The sequence below is a fragment of the Cyprinodon tularosa genome, unplaced genomic scaffold, assembly GCF_016077235.1.
Source record: "Cyprinodon tularosa strain WSP-4 unplaced genomic scaffold, ASM1607723v1 ctg728, whole genome shotgun sequence".
Classification (NCBI taxonomy): domain Eukaryota; kingdom Metazoa; phylum Chordata; class Actinopteri; order Cyprinodontiformes; family Cyprinodontidae; genus Cyprinodon; species Cyprinodon tularosa.
The window spans coordinates 64709-88261 of record NW_024039483.1 but is presented as its reverse complement, the minus strand read 5'-3'; the positions used below and the strand labels follow the sequence as shown (position 1 = coordinate 88261).

At 42.0% G+C, this 23553-nt stretch overlaps 1 protein-coding gene across 5 annotated transcripts in view; it reads right to left on the bottom strand.

The window, feature by feature from the left end:
• Positions 1 to 23553, bottom strand: part of LOC119772738 (kinesin-like protein KIF21A) — a 109334-nt gene that overhangs the window by 57199 nt on the left and 28582 nt on the right. For all 5 annotated transcript variants that reach the window (XM_038269328.1, XM_038269329.1, XM_038269331.1 and 2 more), the window contains exon 2: positions 13167 to 13389. In XM_038269328.1, coding sequence (XP_038125256.1) covers positions 13167 to 13389 — 223 coding nt within the window. The remainder of the gene's footprint in view (positions 1 to 13166; positions 13390 to 23553) is intronic.

The window sequence follows — 23553 nt, the reverse complement described above, 5'->3', positions numbered from 1 at the left end:
AACTTATTGCATTAGAATAGTTACATGCCCGTATGTCTAACTTTTTTTTTTTTTTAACTAAAGGGATATTTAGGACTAGCATATGCATATGCACATCAGCCATCCCTATAAGAATAAGCCTGTCTCCACCAATGTATACAATAGAAAAAAATATGGTTAAAAATGGAGGGAGAATTGCTTCATTATTGTTGCAAAAAACAGGTTTTCTAAATGGAAATTTGAAAAATAAAATGTAATCCAGGAATGAAACATTGAAAATCATCTCAATTAAAGTGTTTGAGAATAATTTTGCTCACATATTTTATTTGTTTGAGTATATTTACATTTTATACAAATTTTTTTCTTTTATTTTCTCAGACCATTATTTTATGTTTTCACTTTTATTGATTTGTTTTTTTTTTCTCTTTGAGTTTTACAAATTGCATTATTTTCAAATCAGTTTTTAAGATCTTTACTTTAAGCCCAATAAAAATGCTTACTTTTGACTGGCCAATTAAAATGTTGTTGCTAGCGTCCATGCAGACCAATGGAAAAAAGAATGGTATCTGGAAAATCTAATTTGAAAAAATTTATTTGATAAAAAAAAAGGAAAAAAAAGCTGATTTGAAAAGCAAAAAAAGATTTGAAAAAATAAGGTCTGAAGTTACTTTTAAAAGCCTTTTATAATTAAAGAGTATCATGCATTTGTTTTATTTCCATTTGCAAAACATGTTTGCATACATAATTGTATAAATAGTATTTTATCAGTCATTAGGATATAGATTTTATATGTAATTTGTCACTTTGAAAACATTTTTCCTTAATCAGTGATTTCTATTGTGTAAACTCTGTGCTGTTGTTCTAATGTTGGGCCTTATGTCAGTTTTCCAAAGCGACATTCATCTTTCTTAAAAGTGGCGAAGGATGTGTTTTCATGCAGGTGATTGTGGGCAAAGACAAGCACACCTTTGAATAACGTCTTTTGCACTGCAGGTAATAATGTTAACCAGCTGGGCAGGGTGCAAAAACCCCAAAAGGTAAACATTCTTGTAAAAATGTATACGTTTCGTCCCGAGGGAGTAATTTACAGCTTCACTGGAGGAGAGAATTTTTTTTTGTTTTGTTCTTTCGTGTGTGTCATGTTTTGCTTATATAGCTTGAGGAATAGAGTTAGCTGACAGCCCAACGGCTTTGCTTTCACAAGCAGACCATTATGACTGTTGCCACAAGGTTCAACTACTTATACATTTGATACTTGTACATCAAGCTTTATTGAAAATGATTTTGGGATTATTTTTTGTTTTCTAATCAAATCTGTAAACACAGTTAAAAAACAATAACAATAACCAGAAACAATAATAACAGCTTGTCTCTGTCATGATGGGTTCACTGAAAGCGACCCAAGAATGCAGAACACCACTGACGGACACAAGGAAGAAAGTTTAACAGTTTTATTTTGCACAAGCACATTGAATATTCTGGTTCAGGTTCGGGGCCTGGATTCTGGTTCACCGGAGTCTGCGTGAGAGACAGTTCAGTTAGCGTTGCCAACAGAGGTGTGATTTCCAGAAGTCTACTGATTGTACCTTGAGGGTTCTTGAGGTTAGCTTTGGGAGAGTCACTGTTGGTTCTGGAGAAGAGTTCATCAGCAGAGTCCGTAGCTGCTTCAGCGTCTCACGTCTACTTAGAACAGACCTTGGCTTTGGGTTACCCAGCTCAAGTCCAGAGCTGCTTGGAGGTTCTCTGTGAATCTTCAGGTTTGGCTCAGAGGGTCGCCTCGGCAGGTTAGCTCTTCCAGAGCTTTCACAGAGGAGGCACAGGTTTCCTGGAAAACAGACACAGGGGTTAGAATCCAAGCTGGATTCGAAAGTCATAGATTTACTCTGAGGATCTAGGCTTAAGCGCTGACCAACTGGAACAACACTGCGGCGTTGAGGCAAGGTCTGAAGACAGCTTAAGTAGTGGATCTCAAGGGGGCAGCAGAACGAAGGCATGTTTCGTGGCATGAGATGGACCATGATTCCAGGTGACGCTTGGTCCAGTTAATGTGAGGATTATGCTTCTCCAACCATTCGAAACCGAGCACCAACGGGGAACATGCAGAGGGAAAAACAAAAAATGTTATCGTCTCTCGGTGGTTACCTGACAGAAGTAGCTCGAGGGGCTGAGTTTGATGGGTAACTTGATGGAGTCTTCTTCCGTCAATAGCGGATACACTGAGAGGCTGGGTCAGAGGAATAGTTTCAATTTGGAGTTGCTGGACGAGGTTAGAATCGATTAGGTTACATTCACAGCCTGAGTCGATGAATGCAGAGAAAGAAAGGCTCTGGTTAGCACAGAAAAGTGTGGCAGGCAGCAACAGTCGAGGAGATTTCTTAGTGTTTATTTGGCCCGCCAGACTCCTCAGATCCTCTGGCGGGCCCTGGCTTTTGATTTAGCCGGGCAGGCAGCAATGAAGTGTCCACTCTCACCACAGTAGATACATAGCTTGCTTAACAAACGCCTTTGTCTCTCCTCTGGTGTGAGCCTGGTGTGTCCCACCTGCATGGGTTCGACATCTCTTTCGCCCGAATGAGAGGCTTGAACGGGCAACGGTAGAGACTGGGGCTTAGGCCTCTGTACGGGCAGCTACTCTGTAGAGGGAGAACAAACAGTCACGTTATGTGAGGCAGAATAAAGTGTACTCTGCTTCTTAGAACTGTTTCTGGCTCGTATTCTATTATCTAATCTGATGGAGAGGCGGATTAAATCTTCGAGGGTAGCAGGTTCGTCGAGCGTTGCGAGTTCATCTTTAATGTGCTCGTTTAATGCCATGAAAAAGGCTCCTTTCAAGGCACTTTGGTTCCATCCGGAAGCTGCCGCTTTAACCCGGAAGTTAATAGAAAATTCAGCCACCGAAGAGTTTCCCTGTTTAAGATTGAAAAGAGCTCTAGAATCAATAGTTTGGTCAGTTTCTTGGTTGAATACCTGGGTAAATTCAGAAATGAAGTCAGAGTAGTAGCTATTTAAACTGTCGTCAGCGGCAAATCTTGCCTGAGCCCATTCCAAGGCTCTTCCTGTTAACTGAGAGAGAATGAAAGTTATCTTCTTGAGATCCGTGGAAAAACAGCCAGGGGAGTTCTGAAAAATTAACCGACATTGAAATAAAAATCCCTTGCAATCTTAATGTTGCCAGAAAATCTTTCTGGGAGACTAGGACGGAACTCTGATGACGTCACTGCTGGTGACCTCGGAGGAGGGACAGGACCCGGAAATGGTTGTTGAACCGACGCAGCATTAGCGCTGTTCACGTAGTTAGCATAGCCTTGAATGGCTTGATTCTGTCTTTCAATGTGGGTGTTTAACTCACGTAGAGCCAGCCCGTGTCCATGAATTTGAGCAGCCTGTTCCTCTAGACGACGGATGTAGTGATCTGCTGGGCCTTGAGTTTGGCCGCAGTGTTCTGTCATGATGGGTTCACTGAAAGCGACCCAAGAATGCAGAACACCACTGACGGACACAAGGATGAAAGTTTAACAGTTTTATTTTGCACAAGCACACTGAATATTCTGGTTCAGGTTCGGGGCCTGGATTCTGGTTCACCGGAGTCTGCGTGAGAGACAGTTCAGTTAGCGTTGCCAACAGAGGTTTGATTTCCAGAAGTCTACTGATTGTACCTTGAGGGTTCTTGAGGTTAGCTTTGGGAGAGTCACTGTTGGTTCTGGAGAAGAGTTCATCAGCAGAGTCCGTAGCTGCTTCAGCGTCTCACGTCTACTTAGAACAGACCTTGGCTTTGGGTTACCCAGCTCAAGTCCAGAGCTGCTTGGAGGTTCTCTGTGAATCTTAAGGTTTGGCTCAGAGGGTCGGCTCGGCAGGTTAGCTCTTCCAGAGCTTTCACAGAGGAGGCACAGGTTTCCTGGAAAACAGACACAGGGGTTAGAATCCAAGGTGGATTCGAAAGTCATAGATTTACTCTGAGGATCTAGGCTTAAGCGCTGACCAACTGGAACAACACTGCGGCGTTGAGGCAAGGTCTGAAGACAGCTTAAGTAGTGGATCCTCTGATGATCTAGACGAGCTGCAGCTGTGCAGGAGGCTCCCTCAGAGGATCCACGGCGGACTCTGCTGGAGAAAGGTGGAACTTCTCCAGCTCCCAACAGTACCCCCCCCTCAACGACCGCCCCTTGGCGGTCCGGAAGAGGTTGATGGGCAGGAGCGCTCGTACTCCTCGATAAGGGCTGGATCGAGGATGTACGAGCCCGGAACCCACTGGCGATCCTCCGGTCCGTAGCCCTCCCAGTCGACGAGGTACTGCCATCCGCGACCTCGTCGACGGGAGTCCACGATGCGGCGAACCGTGAAGGCCGGATGTCCATCGACCTCCAGGGTGGGTGGTGGGGAGTCGGACGGAGGGCACAGAGGGCTCGAGGAGACAGGCTTGATCTGGGACACGTGGAAGGTGGGGTGGATCCGGAGGGACTGAGGTAACTGGAGACGGCCGGCTGAGGGGTTGATGACTCGAGTGATCCTGTAGGGTCCGATGAATCTAGGGGAGAGTTTTCGAGACATCCCCTTGAGGGGGATGTCTCGAGTGGACAGCCATACCTCCTGGCCTTCGGTGTACTCGGGGGCGGGACGTCTCCGGGCGTCGGCGAAGCGCTTAGTCGCTTCTGAAGACTGGTTGAGAGTGGCGATGGTTTCCCTCCAGATCCTTTGGCAACGGCGGATATGATGGTTGACGGACTGCACCGAAATCTCTCTCTCGTCTGTGGGAAAAAGAGGTGGTTGATAGCCGAGACTGACCTGAAATGGGGATTGTCCAGTGGATGCAGATCTGAGGGAGTTATGGGCGTATTCTATCCATGGCAGAAATTGGCTCCAATCCACGGGGTTGTTGGACGTGAGGCAGCGAAGGGTGGATTCCAATTGCTGATTCATGCGTTCAGTCTGACCATTCGATTGGGGGTGGTAACCAGAGGTGAGAGAGGGTTTGCAGCCGAGAGCAGAACAGAAAGCCTTCCAGACCTGGGAGATGAACTGCGGGCCTCTGTCCGAGAGGATCTCTTGGGGAATGCCGTGTAACCGAAATACATGCTTGATGAGAAGCTGGGCGGTCTGGAAGGCCGTGGGAAGTTTTCTGAGGGGAATAAGATGGCAGGACTTCGAGAAGCGGTCAACAATAGTGAATATGGTGGACATACCTCGGGAGACAGGGAGACCGGTGACGAAATCTATGGCGATATGGGACCAGGGACGCGAGGGAACAGGAAGTGGTTGAAGCAGGCCAGAGGGAGGTTGGTGTGAGGCTTTGTTACGGGCACATGTGGGACAAGCCAACACATACTCCTTTACGTCCCTGTGGAGAGTGGGCCACCAGAAGCGTCTGGAGATGAGAGCTACTGTTCTACTTACTCCTGGATGAGCTGAGAATTTGGCGGCATGCATCCACTGGATGAGACGAGACCTGACAGAAGATGGAACATATGTACGATTAGATGGACCGTTACCTGGATCGGGTTCAGTGGCCAGGGCTGAGTTGATGAGGTCAGTTATCTCCCAGTTGACCATTCCCACTGTACATGAAGCCGGAAGGACAGGTTCAGGAGTCTCGGGATGATCGACGGAGTAGAGACGAGAGAGAGAATCGGGCTTCACGTTCTTGGATCCGGGTCTGTAGGAGATGATTAGATTGAACCGAGAAAAGAAGATTGACCACCTGGATTGGCGAGGATTAGCTTGTTTTGTTGACTGGATGTAAGCCAGGTTCTTGTGGTCAGTCCAAACAAGAACCGGGTGCTCAGCTCCCTGCAGCCAATGCCTCCATTCCTCCAGTGCCAGTTTAATGGCCAGGAGTTCTCGGTCACCCACATCATAGTTCTGCTCAGCGGAGGAAAGCCTACGGGAGAAGAAAGCACAGGGGTGTATCTTCTGATCAGATTCTAGTCTCTGGGAAAGGACTGCTCCAACACCGGAATCTGAAGCATCCACCTCTAGGATGAATAGCTTAGCTGGATCAGGTTGCATGAGGACTGGTGCTCTGGAAAACAATGACTTTAATTTTTCAAATGCTGCTTGAGCCTCGGGAGTCCACTGAAAACTGCGTTTTACAGAGGTCAGAGAAGTTAAAGGAAGGGCGGTCTGGCTGTAGTTTCTGATAAACCGACGATAGAAGTTAGCAAAACCCAAAAACCTTTGAAGTTGTTTGCGGTTCTCTGGAACTGGCCAGTCTAAAACTGCCTTGATCTTGTCCTCAGATGGTTTAACCTGGCCGCCCTCGAGCACAAACCCCAAAAAGGTGACTGATGGTTGATGAAATTCGCACTTTTCGGCTTTCACGAACAGTTTATTCTCCAGCAGTCTCTGTAAAACAAGACGGACATGTCTTTTATGTTCATCGAGGTCCTTGGAGTAAATGAGAATGTCATCAATGTACACAAAAACAAATACGTTGAGAAAGTCTCTTAGAACATCGTTAACGAGGGCCTGGAAGCAAGCTGGAGCGTTGGTTAGACCAAAGGGCATAACCAGGTATTCGAATTGGCCCAAGGGTGTTTTGAAGGCAGTTTTCCACTCGTCGCCTTTTTTCCACTCGTCATCCTTTTTTCCCACGAAGAAGAACCCGGCGCCCAATGGAGAAGATGAAGGGCGAATTATTCCAGCAGCTAGTGATTCGTTGATGTACTTTTCCATTGTTTCTCTCTCGGGCTTAGAAATGTTATACAATCTACTGCTAGGTAAAGGAGCACCAGGTAGAAGCTCAATGGCACAATCGTATGGTCTGTGTGGAGGTAGGGACGTCGCACTGACCTTACTGAAGACAGGGGCAAGATCATGGTACTCAGAGGGAACTGAAGAAAGGTCAGGAGAGTCCATCTCCCCCCAACCTCTAGGAGACCCCACCAAGGGGGCAGCAGAACGAAGGCATGTTTCGTGGCATGAGATGGACCATGATTCCAGGTGACGCTTGGTCCAGTTAATGTGAGGATTATGCTTCTCCAACCATTCGAAACCGATCGCCAGCGGGGAACATGCAGAGGGAAAAACAAAAAATGTTATCGTCTCTCGGTGGTTACCTGACAGAAGTAGCTCGAGGGGCTGAGTTTGATGGGTAACTTGATGGAGTCTTCTTCCGTCAATAGCGGATACACTGAGAGGCTGGGTCAGAGGAATAGTTTCAATTTGGAGTTGCTGGACGAGGTTAGAATCGATTAGGTTACATTCACAGCCTGAGTCGATGAATGCAGAGAAAGAAAGGCTCTGGTTAGCACAGAAAAGTGTGGCAGGCAGCAACAGTCGAGGAGATTTCTTAGTGTTTATTTGGCCCGCCAGACTCCTCAGATCCTCTGGCGGGCCCTGGCTTTTGATTTAGCCGGGCAGGCAGCAATGAAGTGTCCACTCTCACCACAGTAGATACATAGCTTGCTTAACAAACGCCTTTGTCTCTCCTCTGGTGTGAGCCTGGTGTGTCCCACCTGCATGGGTTCGACATCTCTTTCGCCCGAATGAGAGGCTTGAACGGGCAACGGTAGAGACTGGGGCTTAGGCCTCTGTACGGGCAGCTGCTCTGTAGAGGGAGAACAAACAGTCACGTTATGTGAGGCAGAATAAAGTGTACTCTGCTTATTAGAACTGTTTCTGGCTCGTATTCTATTATCTAATCTGATGGAGAGGCGGATTAAATCTTCGAGGGTAGCAGGTTCGTCGAGCGTTGCGAGTTCATCTTTAATGTGCTCGTTTAATGCCATGAAAAAGGCTCCTTTCAAGGCACTTTGGTTCCATCCGGAAGCTGCCGCTTTAACCCGGAAGTTAATAGAAAATTCAGCCACCGAAGAGTTTCCCTGTTTAAGATTGAAAAGAGCTCTAGAATCAATAGTTTGGTCAGTTTCTTGGTTGAATACCTGGGTAAATTCAGAAATGAAGTCAGAGTAGTAGCTATTTAAACTGTCGTCAGCGGCAAATCTTGCCTGAGCCCATTCCAGGGCTCTTCCTGTTAACTGAGAGAGAATGAAAGTTATCTTCTTGAGATCCGTGGAAAAACAGCCAGGGGAGTTCTGAAAAATTAACCGACATTGAAATAAAAATCCCTTGCAATCTTTCATGTTGCCAGAAAATCTTTCTGGGAGACTAGGACGGAACTCTGATGACGTCACTGCTGGTGACCTCGGAGGAGGGACAGGACCCGGAAATGGTTGTTGAACCGACGCAGCATTAGCGCTGTTCACGTAGTTAGCATAGCCTTGAATGGCTTGATTCTGTCTTTCAATGTGGGTGTTTAACTCACGTAGAGCCAGGCCGTGTCCATGAATTTGAGCAGCCTGTTCCTCTAGACGACGGATGTAGTGATCTGCTGGGCCTTGAGTTTGGCCGCAGTGTTCTGTCATGATGGGTTCACTGAAAGCGACCCAAGAATGCAGAACACCACTGACGGACACAAGGATGAAAGTTTAACAGTTTTATTTTGCACAAGCACACTGAATATTCTGGTTCAGGTTCGGGGCCTGGATTCTGGTTCACCGGAGTCTGCGTGAGAGACAGTTCAGTTAGCGTTGCCAACAGAGGTTTGATTTCCAGAAGTCTACTGATTGTACCTTGAGGGTACTTGAGGTTAGCTTTGGGAGAGTCACTGTTGGTTCTGGAGAAGAGTTCATCAGCAGAGTCCGTAGCTGCTTCAGCGTCTCACGTCTACTTAGAACAGACCTTGGCTTTGGGTTACCCAGCTCAAGTCCAGAGCTGCTTGGAGGTTCTCTGTGAATCTTCAGGTTTGGCTCAGAGGGTCGGCTCGGCAGGTTAGCTCTTCCAGAGCTTTCACAGAGGAGGCACAGGTTTCCTGGAAAACAGACACAGGGGTTAGAATCCAAGCTGGATTCGAAAGTCATAGATTTACTCTGAGGATCTAGGCTTAAGCGCTGACCAACTGGAACAACACTGCGGCGTTGAGGCAAGGTCTGAAGACAGCTTAAGTAGTGGATCCTCTGATGATCTAGACGAGCTGCAGCTGTGCAGGAGGCTCCCTCAGAGGATCCACGGCGGACTCTGCTGGAGAAAGGTGGAACTTCTCCAGCTCCCAACAGTCTCTAGTTTTAATCACTTCTTTCTTTCTGTTTCAAGTTTAAGGGGATAAAACGCTGCTGCGCTCTGGCACTGGGGATCAAATCTGCAGCTGGATGGAGTGTGTGTGTACTATTAAAAGCAGAATTAGGATTGGTTTATTTCTTTTTGTTGTGGGCTGCGTTTTAGCCTGTCCCTGTCCAACCTGCATTTATTGCTTTCCTATTACTTAGATAACGGTGGTTCAGTGTGCGCCGCTCTCTGCAGTTTAGGCATTATCCTGCAATTGTCTGACGTATAGCTGCATGGTGACAAACACATTTCACTCAAATCTGTTGTCTTCTGCTGCTGTGTAGTCATTGATGTTCCATGTTTATATATTTCTTCATTGATTACTACTACTGCTTCCATTTCAGGCAGCCTAAAACCTTCTTCTGCATGTTTCTGCCGTCTTTTGTTCACTACTGTCTGCATTCAACGCTCTACACTTGCTCCAGTCACATTGGAGCATAATGTTGATTTCTACAATCACTAGTTTATCAGCTGCAAAGATGTCTGCCTCCATAGATGAGAGCAATGGCGTAACGACTAGGACTGGGTAAAAAAATCGATTCCTTTAAATTTTTGCAAAATCGATGTCTAGGAAATGAGATCGATTAGTTTCAAATGAGCAGGAAAGATACACTTAAAGATGACTTCAAGCCAGACAGCTGGAAATATAGCCAATAGGTTGATTGAAGACATTAACAAATGGAGGCTGACCAGAAAAAACCCTTTAGTTGTTACATACAACGCTGCACATACGGTTTATGCAGTGAAGATAATGCAGCAGATGCATGTCTGCTGTGTCCCCGCTGTGTCACGTCTGCTTGCTCGAGTGAGGCTTCACTTTTTCACTTTTTACAAACAAGTTTGCACTTTTGAGACAGTTTTGTTCACATCTCAAGTTTAAACTGTCTGATTTACAAGTTTGCACTTTGTGTTTAATGTGACAGGAAAAAATAGAATAAATGAGTCTTTTGAAACACTGTTGAACCACTTTCATTATTCTAGAAACAGATCGAATCGAAATTAATCGATATAGAACTGTATGAATCAAAATCAATTCGATTCAGGACTATGGTGAAAATACCCAGTCCTAGTAACGATACAACAATAGGCCGGTAAGCAACATAATCTGGCTGGGCCCCATATAAAGTACAATACGTGATAAAGGTTCAGGATAGGGTGACAGTTTCATAAATCAGCCAAAAAGATACAATTATGCAATTCTCAGTAGTATATGATCACACACGGAAAAATAGTGACTACGCACCTAGAATTTAACCAATGGAGACAGCGCACCACAACATGTTGCAGACATCCCAAGTTCCAAAAACTCATTTCAGGCAGATGCTTATCGATGCTTATCATGTTGAAATCTGGCATGTGTTGCGGTATAAATACGGTCCCGTGCGGTCCGTCACTTCAGTATCAGGTGGTTTTAAGAGGACTTTTTTTGCACCCTTACATCTGCAAAGAGACGTCCTAGTCTACAATTGCACAGATGGCCCACCAGGTGTCAGTGATGGGACCCCTAAGAGGTCATGGTGTCAAAAGTACACACATTTGTTACTTAAGTAGAAGTATAGATACTGAGGTTTAAAAACACTCTGGTAAAAGTTGAAGTATCAACTTGACCTCTTTACTCAAGCAAAAGTGAAAAAGTATGTGCTCCAGAAACTACTTAAAGTATAAAAGTATAAAGTAACCTTTAAGAAAAAGGCCAGATGCCACTATATGAATTAAAAGCTTAATTTTTCGTCTATTTCAAAAAATTCTTTGAGATAGGTCCAAGGAAGAGGGAGGTCTTGTTGGTCTCTGTCTCCCGATACGCTCTCGCCTGTGTCCATCCTTTCAGACATGTTTTTCTGAATCCGACATTTTAGCATGGCATAGACAATTCACGTTGGCAGTTTGAAGAACACCTGCTTGCTTCTAATGATTTCCTTTAGCTAACCAATGTGTGTTTGCGTTCTATGACTCATCCAATCACACTAGTTTTCACTAGATGTGGATGGCACCAATGATCTGCATTGGATGGCGCACATGACGTGAAATATATATTTAGAAACATTAAACCACGGGTAACTAATAAAAAATCAGTGGGGTCAGAATAAAGAAAATCAACCAGTAAATGTCAGGAGACATTTTAATGATCTGTTACTTTAAACAGAATTTAACACTCAAATAAAATGACGTATTTATGCATTCATGTTACACTGAATTAAAAAAAAAAGATGAAAAAATAAAAATAAAAATTGCCAAATATTGCATCCTGTTCTATCTGAGAGGAGTTTACACTTGTATGACTATATTCCTGTATATCCATCAGTAGTTAAAAGACAAGATTCAGCAAATGCTAATTCTGCCCTGTAAAACAATGACAGCGCAATTGTCGCTGTACGATCTGAAGCCTCATTTGGAGCTCTTAAACAGGCTTTTGAAAAACTTTGATAATTTGCTGCTGTAATATTATAGATTTTTTAGAATTAAAAAGATAGCAGATGTGCATAATCAAAAAATAACAGAAATACAGTTATAGAGCATTCAGTATTGTAAGAAAGCCCACACTGTTTCTGAATAAATACATTATTGTATGAGTTAAGTTCTGTTCCGTTTTTGTCTCTTTCCTTGTAAGTATGAAATGTCCCATGCTCCTGAATGCACCATAGCTGTCTGATGCTCGCGAATGCATCACACTGGTCTGTGTAGATGCGCGTTTGATTTTCAGCTGAAGACAAAGCTTTGCAGTTTTAAAACCCACGTCGGCTAATTGCTGTTTATTGTTGTGTGTGAATAACAAGAGACTTCAACAAATAAATCAGCTTTACCTCGGACAAAATCTTTGGATTTAATGTTGTTCATAACATCGCAGTCCGCTAGTCGGTGACCTGTGCTTTAAACCGAAGCCAAGAGTAACGAGTTACGTTTGTTTTAAAAATGTAAGTAATAGAAAGTAAAGATACTTGTGTGAAAATGTAATGAGTAGAAGTCAAAAGTAGGAGGAAAAATAAGTAATGGAGTAAAGTATAGATACCTAAAAAGTGTACTTAATGCTACAGTGTGTAATTTTTAGCGACATCTTACGTCCAGACTGCAGACTGCAGCAACATGAACATCTCTCCCCCACCGCTTCTCCCCCCCAACAGTACGGCGAGCGTTACGGGACAAAATGTCTTCCACGACGTCCGCATCACCAACCTTCTCAAGTGATGAGGTTTGTTTACATAGATAATTTTACAGATAGTATTCTCAATCATAATACTGCCATCTATTGTTCAGTACCGTCTCAGTTCATCTCTCTCAACTTGCCGTAGTTACTTTCGAGTGTAATGGGCGATCTCGCAATCGCTAGTTTGTTGGCTCTGCGCTGCCGTAGCGCAAAGATGTCTGCCTCCATGGCTGCGAGACCGGCTCCTATGTAATTATAAATAACGAATTCTAAGGCAACGCAAATATTAAGGTTAAGAGGCTGAGCTAGTAGATGATGATAAATAACATAGTGATGTATAATATATTACATTTCTGACTGTATATCCCTGTCATTATTACACACTGTAGCTTTAAGTACAGTAACGAAGTATTTGTACTTCGTTACTTGACACCTGTGATATTTACGCCATTGGATGAGAGACCTGCTCCTATGTAACTATAAACAGCAGCTTCTAAGGATAAACATAAAGATTGTTTTATTCTTTTAGTTTGTAGATTATAAAATACTTATATATAAAATAGTACATTTAAATCAGGAAATGTCTAATTATTACACACTGAAGCTTTTAGCCTGAACTCCCCAATGGTTTAACAGGATTGTTTCCATAGCAACAAACATCACTTAAACTAAGACCGTTTTAAAACCAGCCTAATTAATTTTTTCTATTTTTTTCTTCATCAGAATTTCAGAAAATAATTTAAAATACTGCCATGACAACCAAAATAAACACTGACAGTTTTACAGCTTAAAATGTCAAAAAAAGAAGAGAAAAAAAAAAAAAAATCTATCACCCTCTTCTCTGCGCGTTTTTTTCAAATTACAAACGTAGACAGCTATCCTTCATCAGCTCGGCTAAAAGCACCGTCAGCACTGCAGCTGTGATGGCGGAAACACAAAGGCTTGCCTGTCCGTATGCAAACACGGTGGCGTTGTAACCCTCGAAGCAGCCCTCGATCAGCTTCTCTGTGCAGGTGGAATAGATGGCCTCCTGCTGGGAGTCCATGTCGAACATAAAGTCGTAGGTGAAGGCTTTGTCCTTCCCCAGGATGACCTGTGGCTCTCCAGGCATCACATATGTGCAGATGTGACATCCCTCGATCTTCTCCCTGGGCAGCTGAGGACGGATCCTACAGAACAGACAGTCGGAAAAAAAGGCTTGTTTTCATGTGGATGGAAGGTGGAAGCATATGCTACAATCATGCTAAACAAACATCAGTTCAAATTTTGATTAATAGCTGTAATAAAAACTCAATTCTACTCTGGTCATGCAAAACTTTTTTTCTTTTAAATCATAACCCACAAATAATGATGCATTTTAATGCCGTTTACCTAAAACTGCTTTACGAACTCCTGGAGCTACATCCAAATGGCTGTATTATTTTGGGAGCCTTTATTTTTAAAACTAGAATGTGTGAAACCAAAAAAACAATAATTCAGTCTATTTGGACTGGAATTTGGCAACAGAAGCCATCGTTTGACCATCTACTCATAGTACTTTAAAGCAGTTCTAAAGAACTTTCAATTTTGGCCAATTATTTTTTTTTGCCTATAGGAAGACTCCATTTCCCAGCATGAGAAAGACAATAGTGTGGTAAAATCCTGATCTCTCAGTCACCTGCATTTGGCTTAAACTACATTTCTGTTTTCAGTTGCTGTGTGAAAGATGACTAGTGATGAGGTAATGAATATTACTGTGGGAAAAACAATGTCATATGACCATGCTGAGAATAAGAAACATTTAGGGGAATTGTGGAGGATTTTTGAGAATTTCTGAAAAGACCCACCCTCTCCACTTTATAAAAAAAAATGCACATGCACAACCCTGTACCTGCTCCTGAAAGGGAATGCCTATTTAACACGTGCGAGAGCGTGCACAAGCCCATTTCTCCTTGTGCACGCTCCATTTAAAAGTTGCTGTTTACATCGCTCATACAAGCTTTGCAAAAGAAGATTTGCAATTTTTCACTTTGTCAGACTCACCACCGGTAAGTGAAAATGGGGATGAGGATGTAGGACGGCCTTAAGTAAATACATCACCAGAATGATTGACAATTAGGAGGACCACTGATTTAGATGATCCATCCTGAAAAAGAAAATCCTCGACTATACCTTTAACTTTGAAAGTTTTACTCCCAACCTCCACTCATCCAATGAGTTTAGAGCCTTGAAAAAGATAAATATAATGTTAAATATATGTTTGATAATTTCACAGTAAACAACCCAGATCCCGGCAGGAAGGAGCCGTATTGCCTAAATATCAACTCTGCGCTCTTTGCGTGAATATGGAGACTCTCAGGGAAATTTAACTGCATTCACTTCTCTCTTTATAACGAAGACAAGGGTCAAGACCAGGGGGAAGTGATATATGCGATAAAGCAGTCCGCACATTTGTTTAGCGTGACGGGATTACTGCCAGCCTCTTCACAGTTAGTGCCAATGAAAGTGATACAGACCCCCTAGGACCATAACAGAGGTGCCATTCCACTAGTTGTAAGTAGGCGTATAATCACAAAAGTTCTGAAAATATTTTATGAAGGTTGAAAAGTTACTGCTGTCCAGAAACGGCACCCATGTTAGATGATCCCTCACACCATTACTGGAAGCTTGTTTCTGAAAGGAGCAGAACATCAGTCAGACATGTTAGCGAACCGATCTATATTTAAAATCATGCCCGTCTTATTCATTAAACACACCCCACATCTAATGATTATCTACACTCAGTTTTTCCGCAGCTAACTCTTATTTTGAGTTTTTTTTTCCTGAACAAATTCACTTCAAAGTTCAGCTGCCAAACCCTCTGAGAAGAAAGGCACCTGACAGCGCGTCTCTCCAGGCCGTGTGGATAAGGACCTCATTGTGCCTCCAAATGCAGGGAAGAACAATGCGGTGAGCAGAAAACAGAGCAACCATTGTGTCCAGCTGGGCTGTACTGGATCCCAGCACCGCGGCTGTGGGATTACAGGACCGTGTCGGAGGCGAGGGAGGCCTGCTAGCAGGTTGTTACTTCATGTGGTCACAGACGCTTTTATCAACACAGAATTTTATGTTTTAATTTCATGTTAATTAAAGTACAGGTGGTTTGCTTCTCACTCATTCTGGTTAAATTCACTTCCTGAAAACTCTCAGAGATGTTAGTCAGGAGAAACCAACCATGAACCCCATATTCCAGTTATCTTCTATGGAAATTTAGCACACTTAAGCAGCAACATGTTTCCTTTCCCTCTTTGGGAATGTAATCCCATGCAGCAGCCACACAGGCCTACGGGGAAGACTTTGTTTCACACCATTTAACTCACTAATTGGGTTTGTAATCCGTTTTTCTGCGTCTCCCAGAGTGTTTTTACACCCGGGAATCTGACAGCGTTTCCTACATTTATTGCTCTTCATCTCCACAAAAACTCTTTAGACGTATGTTGCACGGCTGGCCTTTTTTACCTCTCTTTAATCACTCAGAGGCTCAATTAAGAGCCAGATGATTGGAAAACTACTAGCTGGATGTTTATGGAGTCAATTATTGGAGCAAGAAAAGAACAATTTCTAATGGAAAAAGAAAAAAAAAAAAAACAGAATAAACGCAGAAATGAAACGTGAAAAAATGTATTATAAAAACAAAGGTTTTTGAGATCAACTGTGAAACTTGATTTTTTTCTAATTCATTTTTTTATACATTTTTACATCTTTTTTTATACATTTTATATTTTCAAACATTCCTATTAGAATTGAAGTGAGAAGAAAGTGATCAACGAAACCCAATTTGAAAAGAAAGCAATTTCTAAAACCCAGAATATGAAAATATGCAAGAAAAAAAAATTATGAAAAATAAAACAACATTTTTGAAAACAAAAACTAGCACAATCTGATGGAAAACAGCACTATTACTCTCAAAATCTTTTATTATAATGTTTTTCCACTGTTTCATGTCTGGATTGCATTTTATTATTTTTTTTAATTTCCATTTATAAAATGTTTTCATTGATGAAGCAAAACTAACTCAATACTTGTTTAGGAGATTCTTTAACAATTAATTTTAGAGTCCTCTTGGTAAACAACAAAAAACAAACAAAGGTAAACTGATCCCGACTGGATCAATAAGGGCCTTTAAAAAGAGTTTTGGATGATGTCTATTTTCGAGTTAAGGGCGAAGAGGTCAGAGGTCAGCTGGGGGTCAGGGTCCGATTGCTCTGCTGTAGAGACATCCTGTCTGGTTAATAATAACCTAAGATTGAATTTAAAATCATAAAGTGATAATAAAAAGAAAAATACAGACTTTAATGGTTTCTAAATGGTTTACAAATTTTCACCTAAATTTACCAGCTAAAATCAAAATGTTAATCATTTAATTTCCTTCTTGAAGCTGTTTAACTTTTGTTTAGTGCTTTTTTTTTTATTTTTTCCCCCATCTTGTTTGTTAGTGTTAATTAAGCCAGAAAACCAATTTAAGGTTAATCTAACAAAGATAGAACCATAAATTAAAAGCTGTGGAACAGGAACAGAGTCCTCCATCATGTGTATTTAAATGTCCATAAATACACATTAACATGAATATAAAGCACTGATATTTGATATTTTATATCTTTTTATTCATAATGTATCTATACCGCGTATATCTATCTATTGATCTATACATCTGTGTGACGTCCAGCAGTACGGAGATCTGTAGGGGTTAGAAAAAAGGAGGAGAAAACGGTTCCTGTACTCAGAGCCAACAAATCCTCAGCTAGCATGCAAACGCTGCACCTCTGCTCCCTGCAGACTGTGAGTTAACAGGCCTGTTCTTAAAAAAAACTGCTGTACTCTGTAAAAGCACTGAGTCACCCCGTCCTTCAGTTAGATTCCCTCTCTAGACATAAACACTTAGCCAAAGGTAGTTTGCTTTAGATCAGGTGACTGAGCCGAAAATCATTCTTAGCTGGATGTCTGCCAAGAGGAACGAGTTTAACTTTATATGCAACGTATTAAAAAAACGTAAAAAGTCCCAACCTGTTTAGCAGGATGTTAATTATGGAAAAACAAAGTGAAACATCTTAGCAGTCTTTCACTGCTATTTGTACAGAGCTCGTAGTCAGGTAATCAAAGATGGAAAATTTCCCTCTGTCATGTTTTAAAGACGATTTAAAAGGTGCTGCAGGAGATCTTGGAAAAACAGTTCCAGTGAGCTATATTTTTGAACATACACAACCATGCTTCTCCTTTCAGGCCAGCCCTCTAAACCACACCTTCAAAACACATGCTGTCTGCAGCGTGTATAGAGCAGCTGAAGCAGAGTGTCGTTGATTTCAGAGCTGACAGGGAGACAGACAGTACTGATGATGCAGAGCACTATGATCATTCCTCTGAAACAGTTGATTAACACCTAAATTAACTTAAAAATCTGGGGAAATCTGCCGCCAAACATGTTTGCTTTTTTTATCCTGGTGCCTGCAGTTTGGATTACGTACATGAAAAACACCTTTCAGGCGGCGGCCAAACCGCGAGGATTCGACCGGGCCAGAGGCTGCTGTTTAATGGGATTTCCAGTGACAGCCCACCGCCGGTATGTGGGGGTCTGAGCGGCTCCGACAGAAATAATATTTGAAGGCAGGTTTGTAATCTGGACGAACTGACTGCACTGACTATGTTTTAGGGTGGACTTTCACACTGAAAAATAGATTGAAATTACTTTTGACCACTGATCACAAGAAAATATAGCTGCCATTGTTACAGGCAAAGAAAGGATAGGGTAGCTCCGCCCAACGCACATCAGACCCACTTTTTCCACCGCGCAGCAAGAGCAGCTAAGATGCTTCAGCTGCGCATAAGTACTAAACTTGTATAAGCATCAAAAATGAAGCAGCACGCATGTTGTTGCTGCTCTTGCTGCTTTAGGTGTGAACATAGCATAACAGCGGCTAGCTTCCAGCCATGCCATCCAGCACGAGTATACGGGGTGGGGGGTGGGGGCGGTTGATTTGTTCATGTGTCAGGGTAAGCGCACGGGGGGAGGGACAAGCAGACGACCGTGATTGACGTGTCATGAGACCAATTGAGTACAACGGACCATATTTTGTGATTGGTTGGGATTAGTCATTGATTTCTCACTGTAGCGGGGACCATTTATTTTAGTTTCACTTCCAGACCTTCTATTTTACTGCTTTATAAGCGGCTGTGGGGAGATCTTAAAGCCACATGGTACCAAATTCGGCAGAAAAGATCTCTTATTGCACCTTTAATCCTTGACTGGGAAAGGAGAGCCTCTGAGGGGATTGGTGAGACAATGTACGAGGGGCGTTCAAAAAGTAATGCCAACTTCCAGATGTTTGAGCTGAAATTGTGCATGTGAAGCATTTTAAATCTCTATAGATTAAATAGCAAATTACAGCTCTGAACGAATTGTGGTTTCTGATTTACTAGTGTTAAAACTGAGTCAAGTCTGAGTTTTTGCTTTTGAAAGGACGCACACAATGGGACTGATCAAATGAAAGTAACTTATAGTGATAATATCCCATAATATAACCTTGTAAAACATTTTGCAAGGTCATAAAACGGCCATCATCACCATAAGTTACTTTAATTTAATCAAAAGTCTCCCGTGGTGTGAGTCCTTTACAATAGAAAACTCACTGCTCGACACTCAAGAGGCTCCATTTCAGACTTTACCCAGTTCAAACACCTGTAAGTGAGAAACCACAAATAGTTCAGAGCTGTAATTTGCTACTTGATCTATAGAGATTTAAATAACGACATATGCAAAATTTCAGCTCGATCAAACATCTGGAAGTGGATCAGGGGAATTACTTATTACTTATTGAACGCCCCTCGTAGAGCTGTAGGATCAAATGAGTGAATGACGGTGGTCCTCCTTACAACCCCCCCCCCCAAAAAAAAAATAACAGATCAATACTTTTTATTGGGCTACAGGTCTGAGTCATGTTGGATCTGGTTGCTCATCCTTCTACAGGAACTTCATACATTCAGCTGAAATCAGCAGGTCAGTGAAGAGTTAACTTCTGTGGAACCGAATCACAGGACAAACGGCATTTCTTTGAAAACCTCAGAGGTTTAACGGGGCAGTGAGGAACAAATAATGGAGAAATTTAGTCCTTGAAAACATAAACGATCAGACACGCATCAAACCGGTTGGGGGATGAAGAGAAGAGTTCATTATAAACCCAACTAGGAGGGTCACAATACTACATTTAAAAATGAATATCGATATATGGGGAAATATTCAATACTCAAAACCACTTTTGATACCGCTAGGATAGAAATTGACAAATGAAGGCATTAAAAAAAGAAAACAAACATGGAGAAACTCTTCTATTTTAACCTCACCATGGAATATGCTTTCTCATATTAGCAAGGCTATGCACACAGCAGTTTTAGTATTAATACCATGTATTCAGATACTTTTAATGACGACCCTAAAACAATAATTTGGAGCATCTGTTCTTTCCACCATCTACTACGTTCTCCAGTACGTTCAACACATTTGGAGTCACATAAAGACCATGAATATGAGGGAAGCTGCTCAGTCTGATGGGGAGGATCGACGAAAAACACACAGAATGGCTGAAAACACATGCAAGCCACACTTTTCAGATCAAGCACCATGTGTTGATTTATTAAACAACATCCCAATAAAATATGATGGAGGCTCTTTGGTGGTGCTGTGACACTTCTTTAGATGAACGTCCATTTGCATTACTACTGTAACACACTGATGGATCTAGCAGTCAGAAAACTAAACTGATAGAAGAAACATAAATCTGTAGATTAAACAAAACTGAACAACGAAAGGAAAGTAAAACAGCTTTAGGTTGATGCAGGCAGCATGGCCGCCTCAGCAGACAAAGAACTGGGACTACAAGCTAAAAAAGAAAAAATAAACAATAAAACACGCGCATAGCCAGAATCGGTGCGTCTCTGTGAGTGCACATTTACTGAGTGTGTGACACAAAAGATGGGGACGCCATGGCAACCCGTAAGTGAAGCAGTGAATTAGTGTTAATCCGCCCCCAGCAGGATATAAAGCTGGAGCGGCGGTCTGTGAGAGGCTGAGGGGAAGGGCAACAGGAGGAGAGAAGCTGGCAGCATTCTGCCACCAATCAGGGATTTCATCGCCCTTAAAGGCCTATTTCTACTTTAAATTGTCCCAAAATAAAAAGACTTTCAATAATCCAAATTAAAATCATCACATTCTGCTTTGCAAGTTTGCTAAAATTTGTCACATTTACCAGCATCAAATTTTAATTTAAAAGATAAACTACTTGATCCTTTCATTTTCAACTAAGGCTGTGATGAACCGTTCCTGTTCTCTCATGGAAAGTGGAACATATTGTGGGGATGTGGCTTGAAGTAGCATCAACATAAATCAGATTTCCGACAGAAAAAAAATAGTAGAAATTAAGAGAAAGAACTTTGCATTTAAAATGCAAAGCTGCATATTAACAGGTCTTGGTATGGGATATCAGAATCACACTCCAACAACTAAACTTGAAGAAATGTATCTAACCCAAACAAAAATTTCAGATTAACTTTGCAGTTTTTTCAGTTTTTATTTAAAAAAAAAAATCATTTTATTGTTTTGCTTTTTTATTTTTAGTTTTTATAAGTTCGCCCTTTTAAATTGTCTTTTTTCCAGATAGAGCTTTTTAATAAATTGCTTTCTTTTTAAATTGCAAATTTAAATTTCACTTCTGGGGGGCTTTCATCTGGAAAGAAAAGCTAAGACACATCTATTGGTCTGCTGGACGTTAGCAACAACGTCTTTATGGATCAAATTAAGCAAACGTTTCTATTGGGCTTTAAGTTCTGGTATTAGTGATGCCTGAAGACCACAGAGGGCATCTACTCTCATCGTGCATTCAAGGTACCGCCAGCGGAAAGGGTCAGTCAGTCATGTAATGTAAAATTTCGCTCCATCAGACAAATATGTCTCCATCTTCACTTTAGTGCATTTACTCTTGTTTTCAAAATAGTCAAAAACCACCTCAAGGGAGCATTAAAACAATCTTGCAAAAATTTCTAAGTTGATTTGAATTTTGCAGTTTCCATCCAGCTCTTCTAATGCGATCCAACAAAAGGCGACGATGTAAACGAGCTCAATGACGGCCAAGGAGAAGTGGCAGGCTGATCGTCTTCACCTGCCACATGAAGTACGTGTCATGTTAAGGTGCAACGGAGATTGTAGTCTAGAAATAGAGAAGTTAACAGGCATTGGGACTTAAATTAACTGAAAATGTTGGGTCAGAAATGGAAGGAAAAAAGGGATATTAATGGAGTCGAAGGCAAAAAAGAAAAGACGGGAAAAACAAACAACAGTTTTTCATCATAACAGATTTTTGTAGTCTAATAGACTGAATGTCCTCTGAATGGTGAGGCCATATTTTCTGAAAGGAGAGATAAAGAATCTTCTGTTTTAATAAAACTTAAATTCATGTTAATTCACCCATCATTGCAGGACAGGAAGAGCGAAAAAAATGCAACTATTTTTTTGTTTCCTAAATGGGCAGAGCTTAGAATAACAAAACACACCCAGGCCTTTGCATGGCCCTTCACGAAGGTCAACATCATCCTGACCTCAGATTTGGTCTTTTTTTCCCATTAGGCCTCAAATACACAGATATGCCTCACAGACTGTAAGCTTTAGAAATGCCCTTCTAAAAACAAATGGGGGGGGGGGCATTGCTGCAGCCTTTTGATTACAATTTCTCTACTTCCTGTGGGTCAGGGGGCCCAGGACACAAGCTGTCAGAGCAGCTTGGTTCCAGATAGAGAGGACATGAACTAAAGGTCATCTAAAAATTATACCATCATCAGCAAATTGGTTTATTTTGACAATTTATTTCCGAAAGAAACATCAAGCATCCCTACAACAAGTGATTTTTTTTTTCTCCAATATTTCGTTACATGCAACTGTTTTTTCTTATTTTAAAGGTAATCTGCCTGGATCCATTGGCAAAAAAACACTTATTTAAATTTTCTATTTTTGGCAGCACAAGCCTGGCTTACAGGTTTTGGAAAACAGCACAATAAATGGGCTCAATGCATTCAGTTAGGAGTTACTTTACCGTTTGATGGCCTTTTTGGATTAAAACATGTCATAGCACTTGAAACCTGATCCATCCAACATATTTATGCATTCAAGTCTCATACAATCACAGATTATTCTTCATATTGCCTTATCACAATAAGGTAATGATTCCAAAGGGCTAATTTAAAGCCTCCTTTTCTTGGCCCTGATGATCCACTTCTTATAGGCACACCCGATAGCCAGCAATGATGCATCCTTTTCAGGAGTGGAAATGCTAAACCAAACACTTGGGCCTATTATGAGAAGTGTTTAGTTACATTTGGATCATCTAACTGTGAGTCCTAGCTTGTGGTTTGTCCTGCCTGGGGGTGGGGGTCGAACACAGGGTGCATGGGGTCGCCACCACACAGCTGGCCTTCAATTTAGATATGAACATGCAGAGAGTAACAAAGCTACTGGACTATCAAATGTCCAGACGAGCATCTATGATCACATCACAATCACATCAAGTCTGTGTAAATTATAGAAGAAAGCTATAATTATGATGCCATTTTCTTTAAACACCCTTATTATGAGACCAACAGGCCGCCACAGAACCCTTAAACATGACGTTTCTGAGTCAGCATTTAGAAACACAATCAGTTTGAGCTCCTTTATTACGTGGAGTCCCACAGGGCTCAATTGTAGGACCACTGCTCATTTCAGTATGTTGTATCATTTCTTTTACGTGTTTTTATGAATGATCTTTTTTTTTTACTGTAAGTCTGTAGCTACAGTGCCCTTTGTGTTAACCCATTGTGGTATAATATGATTTCCACCACATTTTTAAGGAAAAATCAAAATGTGTCCAGGTCCTTTTTTTTTTTTTTTAACCAATGAGGGACTCCAAATCCTGACTTAAAGCTACAGTGTGTAATTTTCAGCGACATCTAACGTCCAGACTGCAGACCGCAGCAACATGAACATCTCCCCCCCACCGCTTCTCCCCCCCAACAGTACGGCGAGCGTTATGCGACAAAATATCTTCCACAACGTCCGCATCACCTACCTTCTCAAGTGATGAGGTTTGTTTACATAGATAATTTTACAGATAGTATTTGATTAGTCTGTGTAGGGTATAGATTTCAGTACCGTCTCAGTTGATCTCTCTCAACTTGCCGTAGTTACTTTCGAGTGTAATGGGCGATCTCGCAATCGCTAGTTTGTTGGCTCTGCGCTGCCGTAGCGCAAAGATGTCTGCCTCCATGGCTGCGAGACCCGCTCCTATGTAATTATAAAT